Source organism: Rhinolophus sinicus, chromosome 10 (assembly GCF_057876585.1).
Source record: "Rhinolophus sinicus isolate RSI-liver-muscle chromosome 10, RSI-T2T, whole genome shotgun sequence".
Classification (NCBI taxonomy): domain Eukaryota; kingdom Metazoa; phylum Chordata; class Mammalia; order Chiroptera; family Rhinolophidae; genus Rhinolophus; species Rhinolophus sinicus.
In genome coordinates, this window is record NC_142510.1 from 16,285,741 (window position 1) to 16,313,242 (window position 27,502).

Below are 27,502 nucleotides of genomic sequence, written 5' to 3' on the forward strand. Positions count from 1 at the left end.
TGAGGCCGTCATCTGGTCCCTGCCTCAGCCAATCGGCGGTGGGAGCCCGAGCTGCAGCCTAGAGTCACGCTTCTTCCTCCCAGCCACACAGTGGCCAAGAGCAGGGACCCGCTTCCTGGAGTGGCTGAAAGTGCTCAGACAGACGGCCAAGCCCATCATGGCGGACCGCGGGATGGTGGGGCGCGAACAGGCACACGGAGCCAGGCAGGTGAGGTAAGCCGGGCGGACAGACAGACGGATGGACAGGCGGACAGGTGGATGTGCTCCCTGCTGCCCTTTGTTCTTGTGGCTGAGGCCCTGCCCTCAGCCCACCCTGCCCTCTGCACCCTCACACACACACGTACACACACACTCGCACCCTTACCTTCGGTCCCTCTCCCCATATGTCCCAAGGAAGGGTCATGGGAAGAGAGACAAAGGAAGCAGCACGAGGCAGAATGAATCCACCGCACCATGGTCCTGAAAATCGCTCTCGTAGGTCTTTCACGTCAGATTTCACATGGAGGCGGCATCAAAGACCCCCAACTGGCTGGGCCCTCGGCATAATGGCCACCGGCCTCCGGCCCCTCTCCCAGCCACCACTCCCAGGGCTAGGCAACAAACCATGGCAAGTCAGTGCGCTTTAAGGAGCATTTTATCGAGAAGAAAATAAAAGGAAAACAGAAGCGAAAAAAAGGAAAAAAAATGTCCACCTATAATGGGGAGCGGCCAGCCCAAGATGGATCAGAGGCACCAAATCCCATTACTCGGGACTTCAGAGGACAGGCCCCGAAAAGACAGCTGCGATTAAGAGCTTGTAAATGGAGTGTCCTTTGGAGATCAAAGAGGGACACGCTTGTGTGTGTGTGTGTGTGTGTGTGTGTGTGCGCGTGTGTGTGTACATGCACGGTGGGGTGATGGCAGTGGGGCCGTGTGCCGCGGCGTGGCGAAGCCCAGCGTGCCACCTGCCCGCCATGGCTACCCTCCATGTTGCTTCTGTCCTCGCTGCTATACGGACGTGTGGACGCGCCTGGGGGATCGGGCTGGGTGCAGACGAGGCCTGGTCCGTACCACCCACACCTGGCCTCAGGCAGTGGACCCTCTAGAAGGTGGTCCTGGCTGGGCCTTGTTTCCCCCACCGGGGCCTCCACCTTCTTCTCCTAGAGTCTGGTCCTGTCCCCAAGTTCAGCCCAGATGGGTCTTGCAGGAGCCAAGAGCATACACGCAGCCTCAGGCAGAGCCAGGTGTGAGGGCCGGCAGTGCCTCTAATCATCCCAACCATCATCCCGCTGCCCGCAGAGGCCAAGAGCTCCCAGATGGCCTGGCGAGCGTGTCCAGAGGTTCAAAGCCTCCGTCGGCACAATTGTTAGGTTATTAGGTAAACTCTGAGAAGCAAATCTTTTAATCCACTGTGGCTAATCCAGTGCACTTTTGTTTGCCAGGACAGATTCTGCAGCAACAAAGGGGCTCGGGGGACCCCAGCATACATAATCACATACTTATAACTTGGCCACAGCAGCCGCAGGGCTCCTAGGCAGCGGAAAGAGACATCGCAGGACAGCTAAGTGCAGGGCGGGTGGCAGAGGGGCCAGGAGTTCCCGGAGGCTGACCTGGAGGTAGTGGCTGTGGGTGAGGGCAGCTGGCGTCCTCCCATCGTGAAGTCTCCTAGCTACCAGCTCCAGGGCTTGCCCCTGGTCCCTGGGCCTGTGCAGGCTTGTGTGTGTGTGTGGGGGGGCAGGGCTGAATGAGGTGTATCAGGTGTAGGAGAAAAGAAAACCGGCAGAGGGGCACAAGAGCTCCCAGCACTGGGAGAAACCTTTGGGGATGGGGTGGTCAGGGTGGGGAAGGGCATGTCAGGTGAGGGGACAGAGAGGACAAAGGGGAAAGTCCCCCAGTGGGAGAGTCAGTATGGCAGGAGTGGAGGTATGCCCGAGACCAGAAGGGGAAGTGACCGCGACCACCCGGGAAGGAGGGACTTCACCTGCTGCTTCTAGAAGTCTAGCCAGGCCCCTCGGGCACATGGCCTGTCCACTCAGACATCATCATTCCTGGGAAAATGGCACTGGGATCAGGGGAGGCCGGCAGCCCTTCCTTCTGCTGATGTCTAAGACACTTGACCTGGGCCACAGCCAGCTGTGGGTCCCACACCCCATGGCCAGAGCCCATTCATGAAGGGTCACACAGGGACCTCTAGGGCCAGTGGAGCCAGGTTAGACCTTCACTTTGCGAAGGAGGCTCAAAGAGATGCCTGCCTTACCCCAGAGCCACCGGCTGGCCCAAGGCACAGGCAGGTCACGTGTCCAGGGAGGCAGGGTCTGGGCCACCCCTGGGCACACCACAGATGTCCCTCAGGCTCCCAAGTTGGGTGGCATTGGGTTGGTGGTAGGCAGGCTATTCTCTCCTCCTCCGTCCCAGGCCCTTGTGATCGTGGGGACCTCGAACCCTCAACACACATTCTCCAGCCCTGTGCCTACCTGACCATCTTCTGGACCCCTGAATACATCCCTGGGGTCAGAGCCTCCAGAAAGGCAGTGCAGGAAGATGTCCCAGCTGTGCCCTTCAGCCTAGAATGACAGGATCTCTCTCAGGACTCTGAGGGTGAGACCCAAGTTGGGGGGTGGGGGTAAGTGGAGAGCACCCTGAGATGGAAACTGCTACCCAGGGGACCCGCCTTCCTGCTGCCATGCCACTACTTTTCTCTTGGCCTTGGGCCCTGACCCTTGACTCATGGGGGCCAGCAGGGATGTAGGGGGCTGTGTCGGGTCTACTGGTGCAGGGGACATAGGATGAGCAGGGACCATTAGCACAGGGCAACAATAAAAGCAGGGTTAGAAGGGGACATATCATGCACGCAGCAGTGGACACAGCTGACACTGGAACCAGCTTGTTTGAGGCAAAGCCCCTGTTCCTGTACCCCTAACTCCCCATCTTGGTGTGGGGGCCAGCATCACTCCTGTGGAGTCTGCCTCAGGCATTTTCAGCAGAAGGGTTGGTGAGAAAACTCCACACAGCAAGAGGGATGCAAAGTGCCAGCGTGGACAACACACCTGCCCCACAGGTGTGAAGGGAGAGAGGTGCTAAACGCAGGAGAAAAGAGGCTGGGGGAAGCCCAGCCCAGAGTCAGCCCAGGAAGCTCAAGGCAGCACCTTCTCGTTGGTCCTGGGACCTGACTTGGGGCAACTGCAGCAGTCACAGGATGATCTGCCCCCTGCCCACTACTGCCAATGGGTCATCTCTGTCCCTTCCTACAGGGTCCTCACCCCTGCTGGTCTGGCTCTGACCACTGATTGGAAGCTGGTGCCTGCTGCAGAACTTTGTGGTTTCCATGTGATCGTAATAGTGATTTCACATGGAACTTCTTCCTGAGTGTATATGGAAGAGAATGGACTCCATTCCTAATTCTGCTCTCCAGCTATAACCTGGTATTAATGCCCTGGGATAGTTCTTCACATTCTATAGTCATAAAAATGGGTACCCTCTGTGTGCGCTCTTAGCTTCTCTCCTTGGTGTTATATCTTGACACCTTGGTGCAATGGCTCCACGTCTTTTGTTGGGCTTGAGATGGGGGCCCAAAGAACACCTGGTCCTCCCTGCTGAGCTCAAAACTGATGGAAAAGAACACCCAGGGAGAAGAGATGGAGCCCGGGGCTGGGCTTGTGGTCAGGAAGGTGGCTGGCCAGTATGGCTGGGGCTTTTCCTCCAAAGGGAAGTCCATTCCTCTCCCCTCAGAACTGGATGAGCCAAGGCTCTTTACAAGGCATTACCTGCCTGCTCATGCCCACGCCCCTCACCTGGGGACTGGGCAAAGCGGGCAGAGAATGGAGTGCCTGGAAGGGGCTCATTCTGAGTCTCCCGTCTTCCTCTGAAAGCCTGAATCAATATGCTTCCTCCTGTCCTTTCCTCCCAGGAGGAGGATGGGGACCGGCACAGTGTCCCATCTCTGCAGCTAGTCCTCTGCTGCCAGTTTTCACCATCCTGCATCGGTCCATGCCCCAAATGCCTCAACATACCTTCTTGGTGCATCTGGGATGATGCCTTTGGAACCCTTTTTATAAGCTGTCCTCCTCAGCCAAGTGCACGAACACATGTAAGGTTTCAAAGCTCACTTTACTTCAAAGTATTCCCTGTATGTCTAAATTAAAGAAAATAATGTCATTTCTACTCCTGAGTGTTTCGTGTAGTTCCTGGGAAGCCTGAACAAATGTCATCTACAGTTAATCAAATCAAAGCCTCTAGTGGCAAACTTCTGCTCCCAGGGAAGGGGAGTTCCTTTTAGCGGACCTCTGGAATGCAAAGGGGGTGCTCCACCATGGAGTTCACCTGTTCAGAAGTGAGGCTCCTGCAGTGGTGTCTCCTCTCAGCTCTGGGTGGCTGATGCAGTCCCCCTGCCAGGTCACCTCTGCTCCATTGCAGGTCCCAGTGCTGCCCTCCCTGCCTCCCTCCCTTCAGAGTTTTCCCAGTGCTTCCTCCCCGATCTGCCCTCATGCCCACCCAGCTCAATCTCCCGTCCATGCCCACAGCCATAACCCACCGTAGAGGGCTGTTGAATTTCCTCCAGGCTTTCTGATTCCCTTCCTGTTCCTGCAGGGCGGGGGCCCCGAAGAGCCGGAGGCCCGAGGACCCTGTTCTGGTACCAGGGCCTGGGGACACCTGCCACCATGGGCCAGGAGGAGGATAGACATGGACACAACCCCAGGAGCCTGGCCTGGCCGCAGCTACAGCTCTGCAGAACCAAGGCAAGCGTTGGGGGCCCCTTTCTGGGAGAGGGGTGGCAGCCTGAGGGCCAATGTCTGTCCAGGCCACCCAGGACTCCCAAACCCCACAGAGACCCTGTTGTGCCATGAAGGCCACCCACTCTGTCTCCTCTAAGCCTCTGAAGCTAAACGGGGGGAGGGGCTGCAGGGACATCTCCTGTGCCCAGCACTCTGGGGCCTGGGGCCATCCGCCATCCTAGCTGGACTGAGATGAGTGTGACACCTGCCTCCAGGACCCTAGTGGGGCCATTGTGGGTTCAGAAATGCAATTTCTGTGATGTGCTGTCTTCACCCACAGCCCCAACCCCTGCCCAGCCTGACCCTAGGTATGGTGATGACCCTAGGAGGTGGCCTGGGCCCTTGGCAGGCTGGGATGCTTCTAGTAGCCCTTATCTCTCACTGTTCCCCTTTCCTACAAAATCCTGGGCACTGGGTGCTATGCTGAGCCCTGGGAGAGGCAGGTACCACTGGTGGGCTATTGGGTGGGACGTTGGCTGGTGGGTCAAAGAAAGCCCAAGCTGGGACTTCTGCCCCTGCCTGGGAGCTATGCAGGATGAAGGTGGGCAGCAAGGGTGAGCAGTGTCCGGGAGAAGATGTGGTGACATTAGAAGTGACCTGGGGGGCTTCCAGGGGCAGCATGGTGGACACATGAAGTGGGCAAGTGACCAGACACACCCAGAGGAGGGTGGCATGGAGGAGACACCAGCAGAGAAGGGCCCTGAAAGACTGTGGGTACCAGAGAGCAGGCTAGGCGGAGGCTGCTGGGGAAGGTGTGGACGGATGAGGTGTTGGGGAGACCTGGGATAGGAGGAGGTAAGCAGGTTTCTATGTGGCCTCAGTGGTAGCTTCCTTGTCTATAGAATGGGGGCATGGCTGTCCCCTGGGGGCTGCCAGAAGCATTTCTCCAGGTGCCACGCCCAGCAATGCTGTGCAGAGGATAGGGTCCTGGGTGGTTGTGACTGGTGGCAGAAGCAATTCCTTAGGGACATTAATCAATTCCTGGTACTGACAATCCTTCCCTTGGGGAGGGGTTGGTGGTGGGCTTGCAGCGGAGTTGGCCAGCTGTGCTTGCAGGTCAGGCAAGGGCTGCCTCGTGATAGTGAGGGGGATAAAAGGTGGTAGGTGCAGGGATCGGGTCACCCAAAAGCTCTTGCTCTCAGGACGGTGTGGGCATGTGGGACCCACAGTCATTGGTAGGAAAGGGAGCCCTTGTCCAGACCCTGGATGGTGCCTGGGAGAAATGGAGGCAGGTGGGCCCCGCCTGGGTAGGGCCTCAGCCAGTCGCAGCCCACAGCTCTTTAGAGGTTGGGGCTCCTGCCCTATTTGTTGGCTGCCTACTGCCTACTGTGTGCCCTAGCCCTGTCTGAGTCCAGACTGCCTGGGCACTCAGGGAGGGTGGAGCCCCAGACCACCTTTTCAGGGTCCTGGCCAGCTGGGGACCAGTGGGCATGGAGAAGGGGGAGACACGGACTAAATATCACCAGGGGCTCAGTTCCTGGTCAGCCTACCTCTGCTTCTAAAGTGCCCAACTCCTGGACGTCTGCTTCCTTCAGTGTCCTGGGAAGTTGGTGGCCATCCTGCAAGGGTCTTCCTGTCCAGGGCTACCCAGCCCCTAGGTCTGCAGTCCCTCTGGGCACCTTGTCCACCCGGGCACGAGCAGCTCGCACCGAGAGTGTGGGAGACCGGCTGGGCGCGGGCCAGGCCTGTGGGTGCCGACCTCGGAAGCCCTAAGCTGGTGGACACCAGCGTGGGCAGCAGAAAAGGGCTGCAACATGGCATGCACCCAGCGGTATCCACGACACTGGGGGACGGTCGTCCACTTGGCACACTGGTCCAAGCCTCCTTGGTGACTACAGTTCATCAGGGACCCTCGCGGGGGCGTCTCCCCGACGCCACTATCCCGGACTCCACAGTCCAGAGGGACATGCGCAGTTTCCCAACGCTCCCTCCCGAGTCAGACAGCGTCCTTGCTCCACCCCCCGCCCACGGCGCCGTCATATTAGCATATCTAACCACGCCTACTCCCGTTCCGGCTCCGCCTCACGTTCCAGGTCTGCCAGGACGCTTTTGGCCCCGCCTCAAAACTCAGGGCCCACCCCTACACCCAGACCCCGCCTCCACGTCCTAGGCTCCGCTCCCACGTTGGAGGCTCCACCCCCATGCTCAGCCCTTCCAGGCGTTTCGGGTCCCTTTTGCATTCTCGGCCTGGGTCCCACACACTCGGCCCCGCCCCGCGCCCTCGGCCCCTCCCCCACGCTGTCGACCTCGACCATGTGCCCTAGCCCCGCCTCCACGTCCCAGGCCTCATCCCCACGTTCGAGGTCCTACCCTATACTCTTCGCCTTATCGGTGCGCTTCGGCTCCGTCTTACGCTCTCGGCCCGGCTCCCACCCTCGGCCCCGCCCTCACGATTTCGGCCTCGCCCCCACGTTCTCGGCCAACCCCAAGTCCCGGTCCCGCCCCAAGCTGTCGGCCCTTCCCTCGCTCGGGGCTCCGCCCCACGTACTGGCCCCGCCCCAAGCCCCGGCCCCGCCCCCGCACTTCCGGGCGGCGCCGGCGGGGGCGCTCCGGCCTGGGCTTCGGCGCTCTGGGCTCCGGCTCCCCGCTCGGGGAAGCGATCGCGGCCGCCGCCGCAGGACCGGCCGGAGTTGGGCCGGAGCCGCGTCCCCGCGGAGCAGGCCGGTAAGAGCGGGCGGCCGGCCTCGGCGGCGCCCTCGCGGCCTGCCTGCGCCCGCCTCCGGGCCGCCGCGCCGCCGCCGCGATGGGGGCCGCCCCGGGCCGCGCCCCCGCCCCGTCCTGCCCGTCGCCCCGCCGCTGAGCGCATGGGCCGTGCCGCGCCGCGCCGCTCCGGGAGTCGGGCCCGGGGCCCTGCCACCGCTGCCGCCGCGCGCGGGTGAGTAGTGCGGGCAGAGCGCGCATTCCTGAGGGGCGCGGGCCAGTCCGTCCGCCCATTGTAGGCCGCGTAGGCCGGACCGGGAGGGCTGGGCGCGGGACCCGGAAGAGGGGCTAGGCGGGTGCGGGCTGGGAGCGTGTGAAGGGAGGCTGTGCGGACTGAGGGCGGGTGAGGGGCGGCTGTGCGGGCCCGGAGTGTGTGAGGGGAGGCGTGCAGGAGTGCGTGGAGGCTGTGCAGACCGCGGTGATAGGCGAGGAAGATGCGTGGGGACCAAGGCTGTGAGAGCAGGTGTGTCAGACGGGGGTGCTGGCAGGGGATGTGGAAGGCGGGGGCCGGTGACATTGGGATGAAGAGTGCCGGCTTTGGTTCAGAAAGGGCAGACTCTTGCTCTAGGTGAGTGGAAGCGTGTAAGGAAGACCTAGGATTCTGAGAAGCGGTTGGGGGGTCCTCCTCGAGGAGGCGGGGGTGTGCAGCCGGTGTGTTGGATGGCATGGTGCTGCGTGCATGCTGAGGTTTGTGAGCCTTGGGCATGTTTCAGGGTGTGGGTGGGGTGCAAAGGAGCTGCTGGGGCCAGACATTGTGTGCAGGGGTTCTAGAGGCGCTGGGTAGTGGCGCGTCCTGTTGTGCTATTCCCAGCAAAAAGTAGGACCGAAGGAGCCTGAAACCCAAGGAAGGCACTTCCTCTGAGGCAGAGGTGCCTGAGACTGGGCCCCGGCTGTTTGGCTTATCTGAGTGTCTGTCCTCTTCCAGGTTGATGCTTTGTCCCCCAAACTATCTCTTGGGTATGGGTCTTAAATTCTACGTTCACACCACCTTTTGGAATTCAGTCCCCCATGAAACCAGAGCTGTACAACCAGGACAGTGAAACTTTTAGCATAGAGGACAGTGGAGAGAAAAATAATTCTGTGGGGATTTTTCTCAGCTCACCGCTCAGATAATTCATAAAAAGTTCTTACTGTGCAGCTCGGCCCCTCTTTTTTGCTCACACATATGTTCTCTGCTTCTTTGGGGAGAATCTCAGGCAGACTTGGACCCACAGGCCCTGTTTTGGAGAACACACAGTCTAAACCTGACCTCCCAAGACAGTCAGCACTATCAGGGTTTCGCTTTTAAGAACTTCTGTTCGGGAACAGAGATGAGAAAGCATATAAAATACAGTAGTGTTTTCTGTTTGCTTTTCAGCAGGTGTTGGTGTTTCTTAGATTCCTAGTTTCAGAAAAGCTAAGTGGATTTTTGGGGGTTACATTGGTTATTAAGAATTTAAGTCATGAGGGAATGGTTTACATGCAAAACCGTAGCCCTTAGCCCTTCAAGAGTTTAATTGCTGACGCTTCCACACTCCACATAAATCAAAAGTTATATTTGAGTCAAATAAATATATACACATCTATAGCATTGAGCTGGCTGCTGTGGTACCCAGGGGTTATGTCTTGGCAGTGACTAAAGGAGACTTTAAATGTGGTATCGGTTGTAGATTCCTTTTATGGAATCCTTTTATTGATGGTGGTTACATGCTATTGGCCAGATTCAGTGCTTGTGGGCATTTGACTCTGACCTGAATTAATGTAACTGCTTTATGTGTGATTTGTGTGTGTGTGTACACTGAATGTTTGATGTACTTCTCTGTGGAAACCCGGAGCTTGCGGGAATTGGAGCACATTTCAGTAACGTCAGTGATCTGGGAAGTTTGTTCATGTGCTTCCAGAGACACCAAAGGTCTTCTGTCAGTTGACAGCCAAAAACAGATATGATTTATAAGGAATGTTTCTTCTGAGCAATGAAAAATAGTTTAAAATGGTTAGGGGGACTTATTCACACATGAATTAAAATGTAAGTCTTTTAAGACAGCGGCAGTTTGGTCCTAAAGGGCTAGATCTTGAATTGGCTGCTGTTTGTGTGGCACAATAGTTCAGCGTCTGTAAAGAAGTAAAGTTTGGCATCTGCAGCAAGTGTCATTTTCCTTTATGTCAAGGAATTAAATATCTATTAGTGCCCGTTAGTTGCCAGACCTTGTGCCAGGTGCTGTGGGCCCTGCAGAAAATGTTTAAATCAGGTGGCCACAAATAATTGACAAAGAAGTCATAAGCACCTTAAGAGAAAGTGACAGCGATTCATAATGAGCCTGCCGTTCTAACACAGTGACTCGGTTCTTTCTCAAGGCCGGTTAACTGCAGAATATCTCTAAGGGTCGGGCTTGGGGGGTGGGGGGGCCAGATACGGCCCTCTGGCATCCGGGACAAGAGGACATGAGACATTCACCAGCTGGGGTGGGGCTGAGACATCACAGGTACTCATTCCATCTTGATGGTGCTCCAAGAAAGTGACTTTGCAATCGAAGTGGTCCATGAGCAGCAGGACGCCACAGCCCACCAGCCTTGACCTTAAGAAACAGGCTGTTCCTGCTGAGGCTGAGATTACGGCCTACCCGGTAGTTTTCATAAGAAGTCATTAGCTGCAGAAATGTCATTGGGTGCACATAATTGTGAGCCAGCCTCCATCTCTGGAAGCTTCTCACTTCTAGCTATCAGCAGCTGCTGGCAGGTGAAGTTGGATGCCGAGGGAGAATGCAGATGTGGGGGATGGATTCCACATAGGCCAGGCCCCAGAGTGTGGAGTGGTGGCCAGGAAGAGCTCCCCTTTGTGCTGGTACTTTATTTTGCTTCCTCCGGCTTGTTCAGTGCTCCAGGCACTTTGGACCTGATGTGCTTGTCTCCGGCCCACTTCTAGGCACACCACTTCCCTCATGGCAGGCTGTGTTGCAGTCACCCCCTAGGCCAGGTTGGGAGGCATCGCCTGAGTTTGTGGGCTCTGGGCGCGCCTGTTGGAAGTGGCAGGGAGGCCCGAGACCATGGCTGTCTGGTCCAGGCCAGTTCCCCCTCACACCCAAGGCAGGCTTGTAGCAGCAGCAGCAACAAAGCCGATGGTTCCGTGACCCCTAAGCGGGTGGGCGATTTGGTTTTCAGCTTACGGAGTTAAATCCTGCGAGCTGTATGCTTCCTTAGCTAAAAGGTATAATTGTGTTGGATTTTGTTTTTTTTCCCATCCCTTCTCTGTTCCTCAGAGTACTCCATTGCCATTTGACATCAGGAGGACACTTTCCTTCCAAGCAAGGTTTTAAAGGTCAAGTGCAGTTTTCCGATTGCTGACATGAGAAGGCTCCCGTGCGTGTGCTTGTGGGTAGTGTCCTTTGATCACTCGCTTGAAGATGCTGAAGGGGACCCACAATCAACTGCTCTTTAAGACGTGTGTTGAGAGTTAGAACAACTCACTGTGTGTTTGCACACGCAAGCATACCCAGTGTGAATTGGGGGTGGGTAGGCAGAAAGCACGGTGGCTGTGGGCCTGCAGAATGTGGGGAGCAGACACGACCCCCAGTCTAATGGTACGTGATGTGCTGTCCTTTATCTGAATATCACAGTGAGCCTGTGCGGCAGGTGGCGTGGCCGTCCTCATCCCGCAGGTGAGGGATCGGCTCCCACCCAAGTTTGAACAACTGGGAGGATTGGAAGCAGCTTTCGTTCTCCCACTTCTCCTGCCTCCCTGGAGCGTGCAGAGAAGGACTAGGTACTCAGCTCTGTAGCCGAGATGGGAGGTCCGCAGGCTGCTGGTCTGTGTGGAACGACGCTTGAGGGGAGCGGTACTGTCTGTTCTGGGCATCCATTTCTTAGCACCAGAGGCATTCCTGCAGTTGTACAAGTTTCCAGAAATTGTTTTAATACCGCACAAGCCTGTGATAAAAGATTGCAAATTTAAACTGAATTGCTAGCGTTGAGTTTGAGTGGGAGGGCATCATTGCAAGTCTTGTCTTGAGAAAAACCTCTGTGGTCATGTTTCCATGGACCCACCTTTCCTAATGCTTGTCCTCTTAATGGTTTCAACAGGACAGATTGATTCCCTTTGGAGCTATAAGTACTGATGTATTAGGGTGCAGCGCTCATTGTTCATTGACGCAGTCTCAAAATGAATATTCAAGAGCAGGGTTTCCCCTTGGACCTCGGAACAAGTTTCACCGAAGATGCCCCCAGACCCCCAGTGCCTGGTGAGGAGGGTGAACTGGTGTCCACAGACCCCAGGCCCGTCAGCCACAGCTTCTGCTCCGGGAAAGGTGTTGGGACTAAAGGTGAGACTTCCACAGCCACGCCAAGGCGCTCAGATCTGGACCTGGGGTACGAGCCTGAGGGCAGCGCCTCCCCCACCCCGCCGTACTTGAAGTGGGCTGAGTCACTACACTCCTTGCTAGACGATCAAGATGGCATAAACCTGTTTAGGACTTTCCTGAAGCAGGAGGATTGTGCGGACCTGCTGGACTTCTGGTTTGCCTGCAGCGGCTTCCGGAAACTGGAGCCCTGTGACTCCAACGAGGAGAAGAGGCTGAAGCTGGCCAAGGCTATTTACCGGAAGTACATCCTCGATCACAACGGCATCGTGTCCAGGCAAACCAAGCCAGCCACCAAGAGTTTCATAAAGGACTGCATCATGAAGCAGCTCATCGACCCTGCGATGTTTGACCAGGCCCAGACGGAAATCCAATCCACCATGGAGGAGAATACTTACCCCTCGTTCCTCAAGTCCGATATTTATTTGGAATACACGCGGACAGGCTCGGAGAGCCCGAAGCTCTGTAGCGACCAGAGCTCCGGCTCAGGGACCGGGAAGGGCATCTCTGGCTACCTGCCCACTCTGAACGAAGACGAGGAATGGAAATGTGACCAAGACGTAGACGAAGACGATGGCAGAGACCCTGCTCCCCCCGGCAGGCTCACGCAGAAGCTGCTCCTGGAGACGGCCGCCCCGCGGGCCTCCTCAAGTAGACGGTACAGCGAAGGCAGAGAATTCAGGTGAGTCAGACACGAGGCGGCTGTTTCTGTGCTCACCTCTGAGAGCTGGAGAACTAGCAAGGAGAGGTGTGGGTAAGGAGTGGTCTCAGCCCCAAGTGGGTCTCCCCTGCTGCCGTGGGTGAGGTGTGGGGTTAGTTCTCATGATACCTTCACACTGGTCATTAGATGTTTTTGATATTTGTGTGTTGAGGATACGTTCACCAAGAACAGACGAAAATATATGGCTTAGTAAGTCATCGGGTACATTGGACTCCTTAGAAGTCATGACATTTACACTCGACTCTTTAGCAGTGAAATTTGGGTCCTTGCGTAGAAGGTGGATGTACCTGGTAGACCTAATTCTTTTGGCTTCATAAAGGGAGGTGTGGACATTTAAATGCATCTATACCTAGAGGATTCTGGATCATGGCTTTTTGTAATGATCGAAGGTTCTTCCTAGAGGTTGAGCGGTGGTGGTGAGGCAGCTTATGCAGCAGGTTGTCCGAGCACTGGGAGGATTTCTGTGGCTGTGGTTGCATTTCTAGGATTGGACCGTTTCTCCCTGGCAACAAAATGAGTTAGTGCTATTGTGTAGTCAGTTCCTAGTTGCCCAGGGGCATTCGAAGTTGGGATTGCAGCCTTTGCGTGTAGGCACAAATGCAGCTTCAAAGGCGTGAAGTGCTATCAAGAAGTTGTGACAGCTTTGGAAACCGGTTTCTTCATTCTCTTTTCTTGGTAATCTCTTCTGTGGTGACTGGAGATTTGTTTGGCAGTGGGTTGGAGCCTCTTGCTGATGTTAGCAGGGCACTTGGGTTTCCCACTCATTTCCCTGAAGTTAGTCCTGGAGACTCCTGCCTGGGAAACTTGGAAAGTCTGGGATTCGTGTCCCCCGCTCATTTGATCGGGTCGGAAAATACATCCCCAGGTGCTGGGGCTGCCCCGTAGGGTTATTAAAAACCCGGATCGCTTTCAAGCCTACTGTGGCAGAGAAATTGGCTACTTGCTAATAAACACAGGATTAAACATTTCTAAGGTTTAAATGTCCTTTCATTTAAGTGATGTGATTCAAGATACACTGTTGGAGGTCATTTTTGTGTGCCTTTTTGTTCACTGTCTTGAGCTAAGTGCTAGTGATTTAGCAAGCTTTTTCAAACAGCATATGTCATAAAATTATCCTGTTAAGGAAGGCTAGTAACTGACAGTTTTTAAAACCTCCCCTGAAAGTTTTCATATTTGATTAGAACCGTTTTAAGACGGGATTAAATTGGAGGCCTGGGCTTCAGGAAAAAAATTGAGCTCAATTCTGATTTCTCATGTAAAACATTCCTGAGAGCTGCCCCTCCCTGTCCTAACCAGCCCCCGTCTGTAGGCTTTTCAGTTTTTGGGCCGTGAACAGCGTCTCTGCCTTTTCTTTTTTGGGTTTGTTCTATTTGTGATACGTAACCCTTGCTATCAAATTAATAGAATACGTTGGCTTTGCCAGTCTGATAGCGTTCCCCTGCTAAGGAATGCGGCACATTTTGGTTTTAGCTTGCCTGTCCCGGAGCTGCTGGTGGCAGAGGGACCGTGGCGCTCAGGCCACTTGTCTTCGACCCAACACTCCCACTCGAGGTTGCCTGTGGTAGTTTTGTGGGTGGGGGATCTCCTTGGGGTTATCGTTCATGAGCCCTGACGGGTTGGAGTGCAGCACATTTCACTTGTCTTGCGGGGCGTGCATTTAGGATAAACTGGGTTGGGAGTCACAGGATCCAGCCCACCCGGCTTAAACAGCAAATGGGATTGGCTGACGCGGATAAATGAACAGTTGAGAGGCAGGGCCAACTTCAGGTGTGGTTTGATCTGGATTCCAGCCATTTTGCTTTTAAAGACTTAATTTTTTTAGAGCAGTTTGACGTTACCGGCCGAACTGAGAGGAAAGTGCAGAGGTTCCCCATTATCCCCCCTGGGCCCCCCACGTGCACAGCTTCTCCCCTTTTAATGCCACATCTCCCACCAGAGCAATATATCTGTTGCAACTAATGAACCTTCATCGACATGTAATTTCTCCACAGTCCGTCGTTTGCATGAGGGTTCGGGCGTGGTGGTGTCCGTTCTGTGGGTTTGGACAAACGTTTAATGACATGTACCCACCGTGATGGTATCATACAGTGTTGTCACCCCTCTAAACATCCCGTGCTCCGTCTGTTCATCCTTTCCTCCGCTTGAGGCCCTGGCAACCACTGATCTTTTTCTTGTCTCCATAGTTTTGTCTCTTTCAGGCCATCCTATCGTTGGAATCATAGAGTATGTAGCCTTTTCATACTGGAATCTTTCACTTAGGAACGTGCATTTTAGTTTCCTCCATGTCTTTTCAGGCCTCGATGGCTCATTTCTTTTTAGCGCTGAATAATAATCATTGTCTGGCTAGACCACAAGTTTATTTACCCATCACCTACTGAAGGACGTCCTGGTTGCTTCCAAGTTTTGGCAGTTATGACTAAAGCTGCTGTAAACATCCTTTGGTTTTTGTGGGGATATAAGCTTTTGCCTCCTTTTGGTAAATACCAAATACACGGTAAATACCTGCTGGATCGTATGTTTAGTTTTGTAAGAAACTGCCCCGTTTCTTAACGCCTTTTTGCCGCCGCCTTCCTGTGGCCAGCTCTGCGCTCAGGTTGGTGCCCTTGTGTTGGCGGCAGCTGCCCAACTACCTTGGCTCTGGGCTCCCTTGTTTTGTAAACAAACGCTCCCCCCAGCACTGAAGGAGGGTCCTGCGGTTTGCTCTGAGGGGCTCGGTACGAGGTGCTGCCCTCCCAGCGTAATCATTGTACATGGGCCTGAGACTGTTCTCCTGGGCTTACACCAAGTAGGTCACCATGGAAGGAAGGGGGTGCCCTACCCAGATAGCATCGCTGCTCCCCAGCGGGGGACAGTGGTCTTCCAGAGGGAGATCGGGGTTAACGGAAAAGGGAAAAACAGGCTGGGTGCGGACGAGGCAGCACGCGAGCACCTGCTACAAAGAGGAGGTGGCACGCCAGTCCTGTCGGTAGGGGATGCGTTTCCCCTGTGGACGGCAGGTACCTCTCTAAGTGTGGAGTCTGCGTGGAAGGTGTGTCAGGAGGGCCCTGTCTAGGCCATACCTGAGGGCGTCCTGCACCTACAGCTCCCGGCGCCATGGGCTCTAGACCGCGGGGCCGCTCCGATTGTGCTGGCTGGTGGTGTTCATTCTCCCTGTACCAGCCGTGGGTGCTCCAGGCTCCCTGACAGAGGCCGACTGGGGTCCTCATTGGCTTTCTGTGTGCGCATGGCTGTGGTTCATACAGCCCACTTCAGAAAAGGTAACTGAGTCTATTTTTAGGTCTCTGTCAAAATTGAGGAAACAGTGGCGCCTGCCCCTGACCTTTTTCTGCATGTATCCTACTCACCTGCGGTCATATTGAGCCCCTGGGCCAAGGGATGACGGAGTTCCCTTACTGCTCTCCGTTCTGTGTGCGGAAGACTTTCTAGTTGTTCCTGCGCATGAGCAGTGGAACTTTGAACATAACTGGTTGGTTCACACCCACCATTTTAATGGGTGTGAATTGGCAAGAGGTCCTCTGATGTCGATGCAGGTGTTCTGGCTATTTACTTACTTAATGATTTGGCCTTAGGGCCCGGGGGCTGGAAGACATTCGTTGGCAGGTTCAGGTTTTACTCCTCAAAAGATTGGCCTGCGGGCGCTTCCAGGGCCTGCTCATTCGAGGGCTGGGCTTGGTCAGGCTGGAAGCCAGTCCGGCTCCCTCAGCCCTTCAGCCGCCCGCATTTCGGGAGTTGACGTCTGACATCAGCAAAGGATTTCCATATCTGCTTACGGCCCTCACGGCCCTCATTGGCTGAGAAGTTCCCCAAGGACAGGGTCTCGGAGGATATGTTCTCGCGTCTTCCTGGTGGGCCAGCCCAGGGAGGCGCTCCTGCTCAGGGCTGGTGTCATGGCTGTGGCCAGAGAGTGGACCGTGGAGGCCGTTCACAGCAGGAGCAGCTCGGCGACTTGGGGGTCCTTGAAAGGGTGGGTGAGCAGCCCTTGCTTTCCAGGGTCCCCTCAGAGTTGGAGGAACTGTCCTGTTTGTTGGTGTATTGACTGTGTTTCTGGTAACGGCTTCAAAGGTCAAGAGAAGAAATGTAAAAAGAATGTGTACAGTTTCATACGGAAGGCTGAAAAGTAAGATGGATTTGGGGTTTCTGATGGGCGTTTGGGTGGAGGGGGGCCAGGGGGTGGCTTTGGGGAAGGGCGTCGGCTGCAGGGGGCTCCACGTCAACAGGGTGGCGCGTGCCCAGGCTGGGACTGTGGGTGTCTCTGGACACACCTGTCTTGTTAATAGTGAGCCTGTTTGATTGCCCTCTAGCACCTTCGATTTTTAGGCCATTTGTGCTGGAAGGTAGCTCCGTGTTCAAGTCTGGTTCTCCCCACAGCCTCCCGCACCCCTTCTACTGCTGTGCTTGTAGCTACTCTAGATGGGGACACGAAGCTTAGGGAGAGAGCATGGCGCTGCCGCTGTTCCCTTGTCACCTTCCAGATGGGTGACTTGTCCCACTAGATGAACTCTTTTAACTGACTTCCAAAGAAGGTGACAGTTCCCGACAAGGCTTAGTATGCCACTGGGGGTGCTCGAGACAAGACTTCAGGAACTTTCTCACTCCCCTTGCTGGCTGGGTGGGGAGAACATTAAGCTTGGCAGTTGAACCTGATGACCCTCGCTTGATTTTTCCACTTGGCGCTGCCTTGTGCCGTAAGCCTTTGGGGTGTGTGACTTTGGGGACGCTGCTATACCTTTCTGCACTTATCTGTAAAGGGGGGAGGATGAAGGGGCCAAACGGGCCAAATGAGGTTGTCGTGGAGGTTCCATGAGGTACCACCACCTGGGGGGGCGGTGCTTAGAGCAGGTGGTGCCTGCGCACAGCACGTGCTCATTACGTTTCGGCTCTCGCTGTGGTTCTTCTTCGTCTTCATCCTCTTCTTCAGCTGAATGTAGTGGTTTGCTAGGTGTTGTCATTCTTCCGTCCAGAAGCGGCACCACCGTCTCCCAGATCAGCCCAAACCCCCGGATCCCTGCTCTGCTGACCCCACGTCCAGTGCAGCAGCAGGTCCCGGCTCCCCTGCCCACGTGTGTTGAATCCCTCTGCTCTCACTGTGCGCGCTGGCTCCCATCGTCTCCTCCTAGACCGCAGAACCTTCTGGCTGGGTCTCTGCCTCGGACTCTTCTCCCCACAGCACCAAGACGGTTTGGTCTGTTCAATGCAAGTCTCATCCCACCGTCCTGCCCATCACCCCTGGAGTCAGCCTCAGGCTCCTCCAGTAGCACCAACGTGCCCGTGGTGGCTTCTGTCACAGCGGCAGCAGCAGGCCACGGGCATCTTTTATTCCTGTCAGGGGGTAGGACTGGCCATTAAAATGTTTAAAACTAGTTACAGGAGAGTCGAAAAATACTTTTTCTCGGCTTTAGTCACATAAAACTCCATGGTCTCTGACAGGTTTCAACACAGGCCAGGAAATTATCTGCAGCTAGCCATCAGATTGAGACATTCTGGAATAAAGAGGCCTCTTCGCCTGGGCCTTTGTGTCTGTGGGGTTATGAAAGGAAAGCGCTGGCAGAGAGCAGACCAGCAAATGTTGACCAAGGCCCTTCGCGTGGGCCATGCTGCTCAGGGCGCCGGCGTGTAGCAGCTGTTTCAGGGGAGCGTGGGGTCGCTGTGCTCGGCCGGCCAGCGCATGCGTGCATTCCTGTGCGGTGCTTGGAGCTGAGCCATGCCCGTAGGTCAGCTGCCTGGTGCCCAGCCTATTGTCAGGTCTGTGCGCCACTCAGCGTCGCAGAGATTTGAATCGGATTCATACTCACAGGCTCAGTTCCTCTTTCCTAGAACCCTGACTTCGTTTATAGCAGTTTACCCTGCAGTTATTGGAAATACGGCATTTGGCTGCATGGTGGCAGTTCAGTGAGGAAAGAAAGGCCGACTCATACTTCTTTTTTCAATCCATGACCAGCTGGGAGCTGCATCCTTGTGTGTAGGAGAAAATCAGCGTTGCTTTCTTTTTCCCCTTTGTCACGTCAGTACGAATGCACGGTTTTGTGAGCCACTCAGGGTCTTCTCGGAGCCTGTAATTCCAGAAAGGATTTGAGGAAACAACTCAGTAAATCTCTTCATTCCCTTCTTGGGACGGGGGCTGGCCTCCATATTGCTTCAGTGCCTTCAAAGAGGCCGCACATATCCCTTGGCTTAAGATAGTGCCTTGCCGGGCTGTTCTTGGTACACACGCTGAACTGGAGTGACTCTGGCTCTTAGAAAGTACTTGCGAGACTGGTAGACTTGGACTTGGGTGGCTTTGTGCCCTTGAGCCGCAGTGTCACGTCATCCTCTCGGGTCCTGTCTGTGTACGTCCTGGTTTATAGTCATGCCAGTAGCCACCTCTGTGTTGGCTTCCCACTTTTGATAAAGAAGTAGGTGATTAAAAAAAAATCAGACTTAAGTAAGAGATTGGGATTCCTCTTACTCAGTGTACAGAAGCAAGCGACGGGCTATTTCCATCGAGCCACTGCTGCTGAATGTTGAGGCTGAATGTATTGGTGAAATCTCCCATTGTGATTCTGCATGTCTGTTTCTTGCTTTCTTTCTGTCAGGTTTTGCTTTATGTGTTTTGAATCCGTAGTTTACATGCATACAGATTTTGAGTGTTTTACAGGTTATATGCACATATATATTCACATATGTATATGTATGTATTTCTTGTTTTTTGACCTTTTTATTCTTACGAAATGTCTCTTTATATCTAATAATGCTTTCTTGCTTTAAAGTCTACTTTAATATTGGTATAGCTACCCCAACTTTTGTTTATTAGTATTTGTGTGATTTACTTGTTTTCCAATCTTTTACTTTCAACTTTTCTATATTCTTATATTTAAGTTATTTTTCTTACAAGATGTATAGTTATTTTTTTTAAAAATTCATATTAATCTACTTTTAATTGGCATATTTGGCTGATTTATATTTAACATAATTACTAATATATTTGGATTTAAAACTTTTTTTTTTAAAGGTTTTATTGGGGATGGGGAACAGGACTTTATTGGGGAACAGTGTGTACTTCCAGGACTTTCTACACGTCAAGTTGTTGTCCTTTCAATCTTAGTTGTGGAGGGTGCAGTTCAGCTTCAAGTTGTCCTTTCAGTCTTAGTTGTGGAGGGCGCAGCTCAGCTCCAGGTCCAGTTGCCGTTGCTAGTTGCAGGGGGCACAGCCCACCATCCCTTGCGAGAGTCGAAACTGGCAACCTTGTGGTTGAGAGGATGCGCTCTAACCAACTGAGCCATCCGAGAGCTCAGCGGCAGCTGAGCTCAAGGTGCCGTGTTCAATCTTAGTTGCAGGGCGTGGAGCCCACCATCCTTTGCAGGACTTGAGGAGTTGAACTGACAACGTTGTGGTTGAGAGCCCACTGGCCCATGTGGGAATCGAACCAGCAGCCTTAGGAGTTAGGGGCATGGAGCTCCAACCGCCTGAGCCACCTGGCCGGCCCTAAAGCTATTTCTTAGTATTTATGTTCTGTTTGTTCCACCTCTTACCTCTCCTTTCCTGCTTTCTTTTGGATTAATATAATTTTTTTTTTATTTTTTTATTTTGTAAGGAGGGTGCAGCTCACTGTGACCCATGTGGGGATCGAACCTGCAATCTTGGTGTTACCAGCACCACGCTCTAAACTGAGCTAACCGGCCACCCCACAGAATATTTTTTATTACTCAAATTTCCCCTTCTGTAGTAGCTTGTTACACATGCATGTACTACTTATGTCCTACTAAGTGGTTACTCTAAAGATTGCAACATGTATCCTTGGCCAGTTCAAGTATAATGTAAAGTTGGTTCTTTCATCACTCACCAGACAATGCAAACACTTAGGGTTAAATTTACATTGATTACCTGCCTCATTGCTCTTTTTGCAGTTAATTGATGATTTTATTTATGTGTGCATTTTAAATCCCACAAGATACAATCATTAGTTTTATACCTTTAATAATCATTTAGATTTACTCAGTATTTACCCATTCCGTTTCTTTTTATTCCTTCCTGCTTCTTAAGCTCTCATTTGGGATCATTTTTCTTCTCCAGGTGGAACTCTTTTTGGTCTTTCTGTTGGTGTAGATTTGCTGGTGATGAGTTCTTAGTTTTTGACAGCCTGGAATGTCTCTGTTTTCCTTTAACATGTGAAGACTGCTCCGGATGGGTGCAGAACTGTAGGTGGGCAGTTTCCTTTCAGTGTTTCCGATGTCCTTCCATTATCTTCTGGCCACCACTGTTTCTGTGGAGAAGTCAACTGTCAGTCTTACTGCTTCACATTCGAAGATAATTGGTCGTTTTTTTGATGCCAATGTAAAGATTTCTCTTTTTCTTTAGTAAAACTACTGAAGTATTATATCATGTGTGTTTATCTTGCTTGAGGTTTGATGTGCTTTTTGAATCTGTGGCTTGATTTTTGTGAATTTTGGCAAGTTCTCAGTTAGTAGCTCTTCCCATCTTGTACCTGTTCTGTTCTCTCTCTCTCTCTCTCTCTCTCCTTTCCTTCTGGGATTGCAGTTACTCATATGTTAGACCTTTCTTCCTTTCTAAGCGTTTTCATGCTTTGCGTCCTTCTCTTCCTCACTATGCTGCAGTATGGGTGTTTTCCAGCCCTATCTACCCGCTCACTAATTTCTTTTCAGTTCACTCTTTTCACTAATTTCTCTGCAGTTCTGTGTACGAGGTACGATCAAAAAAATATGGTGACTGTTTAAATGAAAAATTTATTACTTAAAATTTTCCATTTATGCCATTAATCCCCTTCAAAGTACTTGCCTTTGCTTCGAATGTACTTATCCCATCGTTCTTGCCACTTTCTGAAGTAGTTCTGGAAGTCCTCTTTCGTGAGTGTCTTTAGTTGCGCTGTCGTAGCTGCCTCGATGTCCTGCATTGATTCAAAACCTTTACCTTTCATGGTCATTTTGACTTTGGGGAAGAGCCAGAAGTCACACAGTGCCAACGGTGAATACGGTGGATGAGGACACACCATAATGTTTTTATTGAGCAGTAATTGCTGTACCAGAAGCAATGTGTGACACGGAGCCTTTCCGTTGTGATCACAAATTACGGTGAATGCTGCTGCCAAGTCCCCTCCAAGGGAAAGGTAGGAATCTTCAAAATGGGAAACAGCGCGTCGAACCTTAGTAACAGTGTGTGACAAGTTTCAACTTGTTCAGTGCCATCAGTCGGGTGTGAGCTATGGTTGAGAGAAGGTGTGTTTTAAAGTGTGCCGTAAATCATCCTCCATCATGAGAATGCTCTATGTCACACATCGCTTCTGGTATGGCCATTTCTGTCACATAAAAACATTACAGTGTGTCCTCGTAAGTATTCTTGCCCCGTTCCCCATGTAACAAAGGTGACTGGATGAATTCGTGACCAAATTCACTGGGGAAGAGGGTGAACATAACTAACTGGCTTGAATGAGGAGTGAACTCAGGGCCGTGGTGGATATAACATCACCCAGCAAACACATGGCAGGTAGTTTCAGCTCCACGTGTCCTGTGTGTATCAGGACACATACACATGCCACCGAATGGAGGTGCTGTGCTCAGCATCCAGCTCTCTTCAGCAGGTTAAATATTTAGACATTTTGAGCCCATGTCACTGACTGTTCTGGGGGAACAGAAAACAAAGCCCCCCCCATATGTGCACCTGTGCTGGAGCCCTTCCCACCTGCACCATCGAGGCGGCCTCTGCAACCTGCAGCAGCATGGAAACAGCAGTATCGGGCAGGGCCTGATGACTCCTGGGGTGAGGCCCACGGCAGAAACGCCTTGCTGGAGATCCCAAGGATGGAGAGAACAGAACGAAGGAATGTCAGACGTGCACCTTGCTTCTATTCGCTTTGAAATTCCATTTGGAATGTAAAGTTCTGTGGTGCTGCTATGTGGAGCTGTGTTGCAGATGCTTTAAAGATAAAACGTTTCCATGGTGAACAAAAAGATTGGCACGTAAAAGCGGCTCAGGCCACTGGTTCTTCCCTGTTCCAGTTATTGCTCTGCATTCTGCGTACGTGTCAAACCATTTGATAGGTCCTGTGTCGCTTTCTCATAAGGTGATCCTTTGAAGTCCATTTGGATAAAGTGAAACTCCTTTAAAAGAAAATCCTTTTGAAACACTGTGAAAGGAAACTCATAAGCAGGAAAATCAAATAACTCTTACAGAAACAAAATACCCAAAGAGTTTCTGTTTCTCCCTCACGCGTTGACTCTGCACAGAAGTTCAGAGGCAAGGAAACTAGACACGAGCTTCCGGCGACGGAGTGTCAGGTCTGCCGCTGCTGATTTAGAGAAGTAGAGGGCAGACCTGAGGCTTGGAATTAGTGACTTCTGAAGTACGTCAAGGGAACAAATCATAATGTTTTATGAACAGAATTTTGACGTAGACAAGAGTCCTAAGTGTCTGTTGCTTAATTTTTAATAAGCCATTCAAAAGTCACTGTTTTGGTCTTGCAGCCTCCACCTGGAGAACTGGTCTCCTTACCAGAGTTTTGTGGGATGTTGGATTTGCAACTATAAACCTCTGCATCTCATTTCAGGTCATTGACTGATTCCGACCCTTGTGAAAGATTGTGAGTCTGACCCGCCATCTGCCATTTTGAAATCAGCAAGGACCCGAGCCCAGAGTCTCCTGCAGTTCTGTAGCTCGGGTCTGAAAGACCTCAAGGGGGTAGATGCAGGTGGCATGTCAGTCAAGTACTCTAAATTACCTGCAATTTGTTGGGAGGTGCCACTTCTAAATGGATATTGCAACTGCGACTATTGGAGTTGGTGAAGTATGATTGACACTTCTTTGGAACTGGTGAATTCGTTAGAGTTTTTATTTGAGGTATCAAGGCTGGAGTGAGGGCCTGGGGTCTCCAGGCGGGGGCCGTGCCGGGTGCAGGCTGACCCCCATCACTGCAGCGAGAACACTTCATTAACAATCATGATGGCATATTCTTTAAAACATTTTCTGTGCCCACTTTTTAAACACTGCCACATAAAGTTCCTCTTTATTTGATGCATGTGAACCTAAAAATCCAATGGGAAACGTTTGCATAAGTCCGGGCCCTGAAGAGACTTCTGCTGACATTTAAGAAGCTGGCAGTGAGCAGGGTAAAGCTGATTTCAATGTACAGTGTTTACTGAGCAGAGAGAAACGGGGTTTCTAGTTTTGTTAACTCCCCATGTTGGAGCTCTCACTAGTGAGTTCCATGAGTGACTTCTGTATAGTGCTTTATAATTTCCAGCGTTCTTCAGGTCTGTTGTTCCGTGCATGTGTGTTGGCTCTCACAGAAAGCGAGTTAGAATTGTGGGATTTCGCTGCGACCTGCAGCCTTTACCACCCAGTTTCTCTCCCACGCGATGCGAGGGACCCCGTGATTGCCAGTGTGTGCTGAAAGCTCTCTGTATCATATGCTGGCAAGCGCTTCGTGTGTGCTATTCCTTAAGACACGGAGCCCTTACGAAGAAGCGACCGTTGTCATCCCACTTTGCAGGTGGGGATGGTGGCTTGCCCACGATCAGTAGCTGGCAAGTGGTGGCCCCCACGGCTGCTCTAGAGCCAAGATTCTCTGCTGTCTGCCTCTGGGGTGGGGGAAGGGGGTGGGGTGGGAGTCAGTGTGAGTGGCCACCCAGCGGCCATCCTGCCAGCCTGTGCTGGGCCTGTGCCCCGGAACACACTTCCTCCTGCCTTACTGTTTGATCTTGACCATAATGGGCCTTTGATGTGTTGCACAATCGAGCGCTCATTCACAGTGGTGGGCAGGGTGTTCCAGCCGTCTAATAAAAATAAATAAAACGTCTGCAGGAGTGTGAAGCCACAAGGTGACCTCAGGACACAGGTGACATGATGGCTGAGCAGGAAGCCCGCATCTGGTGCCAGCGGTGACTCATTTCCTCAGCCTTTCATCTCCTGTCCCAACTTATCGCGGAGCCTTATCGAAGAGACAGGGAGTGCCCTGTGGTCCCTGGGTGAGTGGGAGTTGTCTGTTCGGCCTCTGACGTCACCTGTTCCTGTCCCCAGCGGTGACCCCACGTCTGTCACCTAGAGCTCACGATGGATGTATGAGAGGGGGTGTCGGGGGGACCTGATGGAGGGAGCTATTTATTAACCTTGGCTGATTGTTTGCATAAAGGACAAATTCCTGATTTTGCAGGAAGGACGTAAAAGAGATTTTTATAGCTGACATTGGCCTGATTTCTATCACACGTTTTAGTGTAAACTTTTCGACCTTTGGATGCGAAGGTGTTTTTGTCTTGTAAGTGATAGTGTGTGTGTGTGTGTGTGTCTGTGTGTGTGTCTGTGTGTGTGTGAACGTCGGCAACATCTCTGCGGCTCAGAAGCAACCAGAAGCGCCTTTTCTCTGTGCGTCGGGCCTGCGTTTGGCACAGAGGCTGATGTGATCGGAGGCAGCGCTCGTCCTGACCGTTCTGGGGCCTTTGTCTAGGTCGTTCCCTGTGGTTCTGAAGCTTTGGTCCTGTGAGAAGGTAGAGCCCTCGGAGCTCATTGCTTTGTGGAGAAGCAGACCCCTCCTCTCTTCCTTCTGAGGGTCACATGTGAGGGACACACGGACCTGGATGCTGGACAGAGCCCCGTCCTCTCTGGGGTTTGGGTGACGACCTTCTCGCTCAGTTGTGGCTCCTTGAGGATTGCGGAAAAGAGCTCTGGTCAGGGAGCCCTGCCCCCAAGTTTGTGTCTAGACTCCCCCTCTCTCCCGTTGGTAGTGAGAGGGTGGAGAGGGGACCAGAGAGGGTAGCAGTCCCGCCAGCTGTGAAGGGCTGTCACTGGGGGAGATAATCATCCTTCAACTCTAGGGACACCCCAGGTGGCCATAGCCAGGCGTGTGGAGAAACAAGCCTCATAGAAGCCAGCCCAGCACAGAAGGGACACCTGCTGGTACAGGCAGTGGCCTGCACGGATCTCAGAATCCTCATGCCAAGGGGAGGACGCCGACGAGAGGGAGCGCGGACTCCCCGTGCGGGGCCATTTATACAGAAGTCTCAACACAAACTAACCCTCTGGTGACAGTTGTGGAGGTGGAGCGGGACTGGACAGAGGAATGACACGGGGCCACAGGAAACTTCAGGGTGATGGATGCGGTCAGCATCTTGGTGTGGGTGGTGCTTTCCTGGGTGTAGACACACGTCAGAGCTCACCACGTCGTATACTTTCATTATGTGCAGTTGGTCCTATGTCACACTTGACAAAGCTGTTTTCACAGAGCCGTTCACATGCCCTCATATCGGGATCTAGGTTTTGACGACCTAGGGTACAGCGGTATCCTCTTCCCAAAGGCTTGGGCAGGGCCCAGCTGTTTGCCTTCAGGGCCGCGACAGGTGTGGGCTCGACGGGCTGTCAGCCGTGTCTCTGTGAGGCTCTGGGGCGGGGCGGTGTCCTTGGAAGCTGCTTCTGGCAGGAGGAGGTTAGGGACACACTGCTGGTCTTGCCTGTGGTGGGGGCAGTGTGATGACAATGCCGCAGGGTCTGAGCTCAGCCAGGATGCCCCTTCCCCTCGGTGGTTTTGTGGGGATGAAATGAGTAACACTGAGGCGTCACTATGGTTCTAGTATAAATTAGTACTTGTCTCGTCAAAAGAGCTATCAAGTGACCTTGTGTATCTTAGGCTAATGTGTGGTTGGTGACGCTGTGATCTCATGCTGTGAGCTCCTACTGACATTACTTCCACTTGTTTTTGTCAAGCTTCTGTTTATCCATAAAGTCTGGCTGGGTGCTGCTGGCAAGTAAGGCTGGGTGCCGCCTGTCATGACGCGGCCATGGAGGGGTCCCTGCAGACAGCACCAGATGACCACCTGCTAAGTGGTACCTTCGGCCTGAGTCTCCTTCCAACGAGCGCTTGTTTCCTGAGCTCCTTTCCACCCTCCTTCCTGGGAGGATCAGACAGGAAGGGGCACTCAATGTCCCTGGAGTCGGCGGGGAGGTGGCCCTGCCCTGATGCTGATGGTGACACGTCCAAGAAGCAGCCTCTGACACTTGGCCATGGAGGCAGCCGGTCAGTGCAGCGTCCTAGTCAGAGGCTCCGGCCGCTGTGGGCCGGCTGTGCACTGAGCTCCTTGGCTGTGTGCTGCATTCACCCCTCTTGCGTCTTGCGTGCCCGCTCCCCCTTGGCCCAGAGGTGATGAAGGCCGTGTGTGCCTCCTTTACTGGGGTGCAGGACAGCACATGCCAGAGTCCAAGCCCCACCCCTCGGTTTCCCTTTCTGGAAGCCAGTGGAGATGGCATCCATGGATTCTGTCTTCCCAGTGACCATTCCCTACCCTTCTGGTGCCTGAGCCCCTTCCCTGGACGGGGGTGGGGGAGTGGGGAAGGGGGTGCCATGATGGGCGGTCACTGAGGTCAGGAGTAGGCTCTAGGCTCGGACAGGAGCTGCTCTGTGAGCATGAGGCCAGTGCTCAGGAAGGGACAGGCCATGGGCTTGTCAGGTATCCCCAGACCCCCCACATGCCGTCTGTGGCAAGCCCCCTTCTGCCTATGTGGCTTGGAGGGGGTGTTTTCGTGTCTTGCTGACTGCAGGGTTCTGACTAACGTACCCATCCTCGGGACACTCTCTGGACGACAGAAAGCTGACAGCCAGCAGGTCTGTGTACGGAGTGCCACCCTCCGACCTGACTGGGCTCTCTGAGACCAAGATGGCTGGAGATGCGTGCCGAGGACTCCTGGGGAGCAGACATGCTGTGAGCGGGCAGGCTGAGCTGGGGAGATACACAGGACCCCACCTATGTGTGTGCCAGTAGGGCGGGTGGCCAGGTGAGGAGCTGGGGGGTGCACATGTTGGGGGGCTCAGTCAGAACACAGCAAAGACAAGCTGAAAACCAGGCCCCCTGGTGGCTTCCCAACACAACCTTCCTCCCAGGCAGTCCTCACGTGGCCCCCTGGAGCCCAAGAGTCGGCCACACTTTCTGGCTCGCCTCGCTGGGTTCCGAACCTTCTCCCTAACTGGAATTGCCATCCTTCCTGCTCCACTAGCATTCCAGAGGCTTCAGTCAGATTTAAAAAAT

At 53.3% G+C, this 27,502-nt stretch overlaps 1 protein-coding gene across 2 annotated transcripts in view; it reads left to right on the forward strand.

The window, feature by feature from the left end:
* The first annotated feature begins 7,488 nt into the window (after positions 1–7,488).
* The window catches only part of AXIN1 (axin 1), a 46,129-nt gene continuing 26,115 nt past the window's right edge, over positions 7,489–27,502 (forward strand). For both annotated transcript variants that reach the window (XM_019756229.3, XM_019756230.3), the window contains exons 1-2: positions 7,489–7,626; positions 11,508–12,464. In XM_019756229.3, coding sequence (XP_019611788.2) covers positions 11,587–12,464 — 878 coding nt within the window. In that variant the 5' untranslated portion in view covers positions 7,489–7,626; positions 11,508–11,586. The remainder of the gene's footprint in view (positions 7,627–11,507; positions 12,465–27,502) is intronic.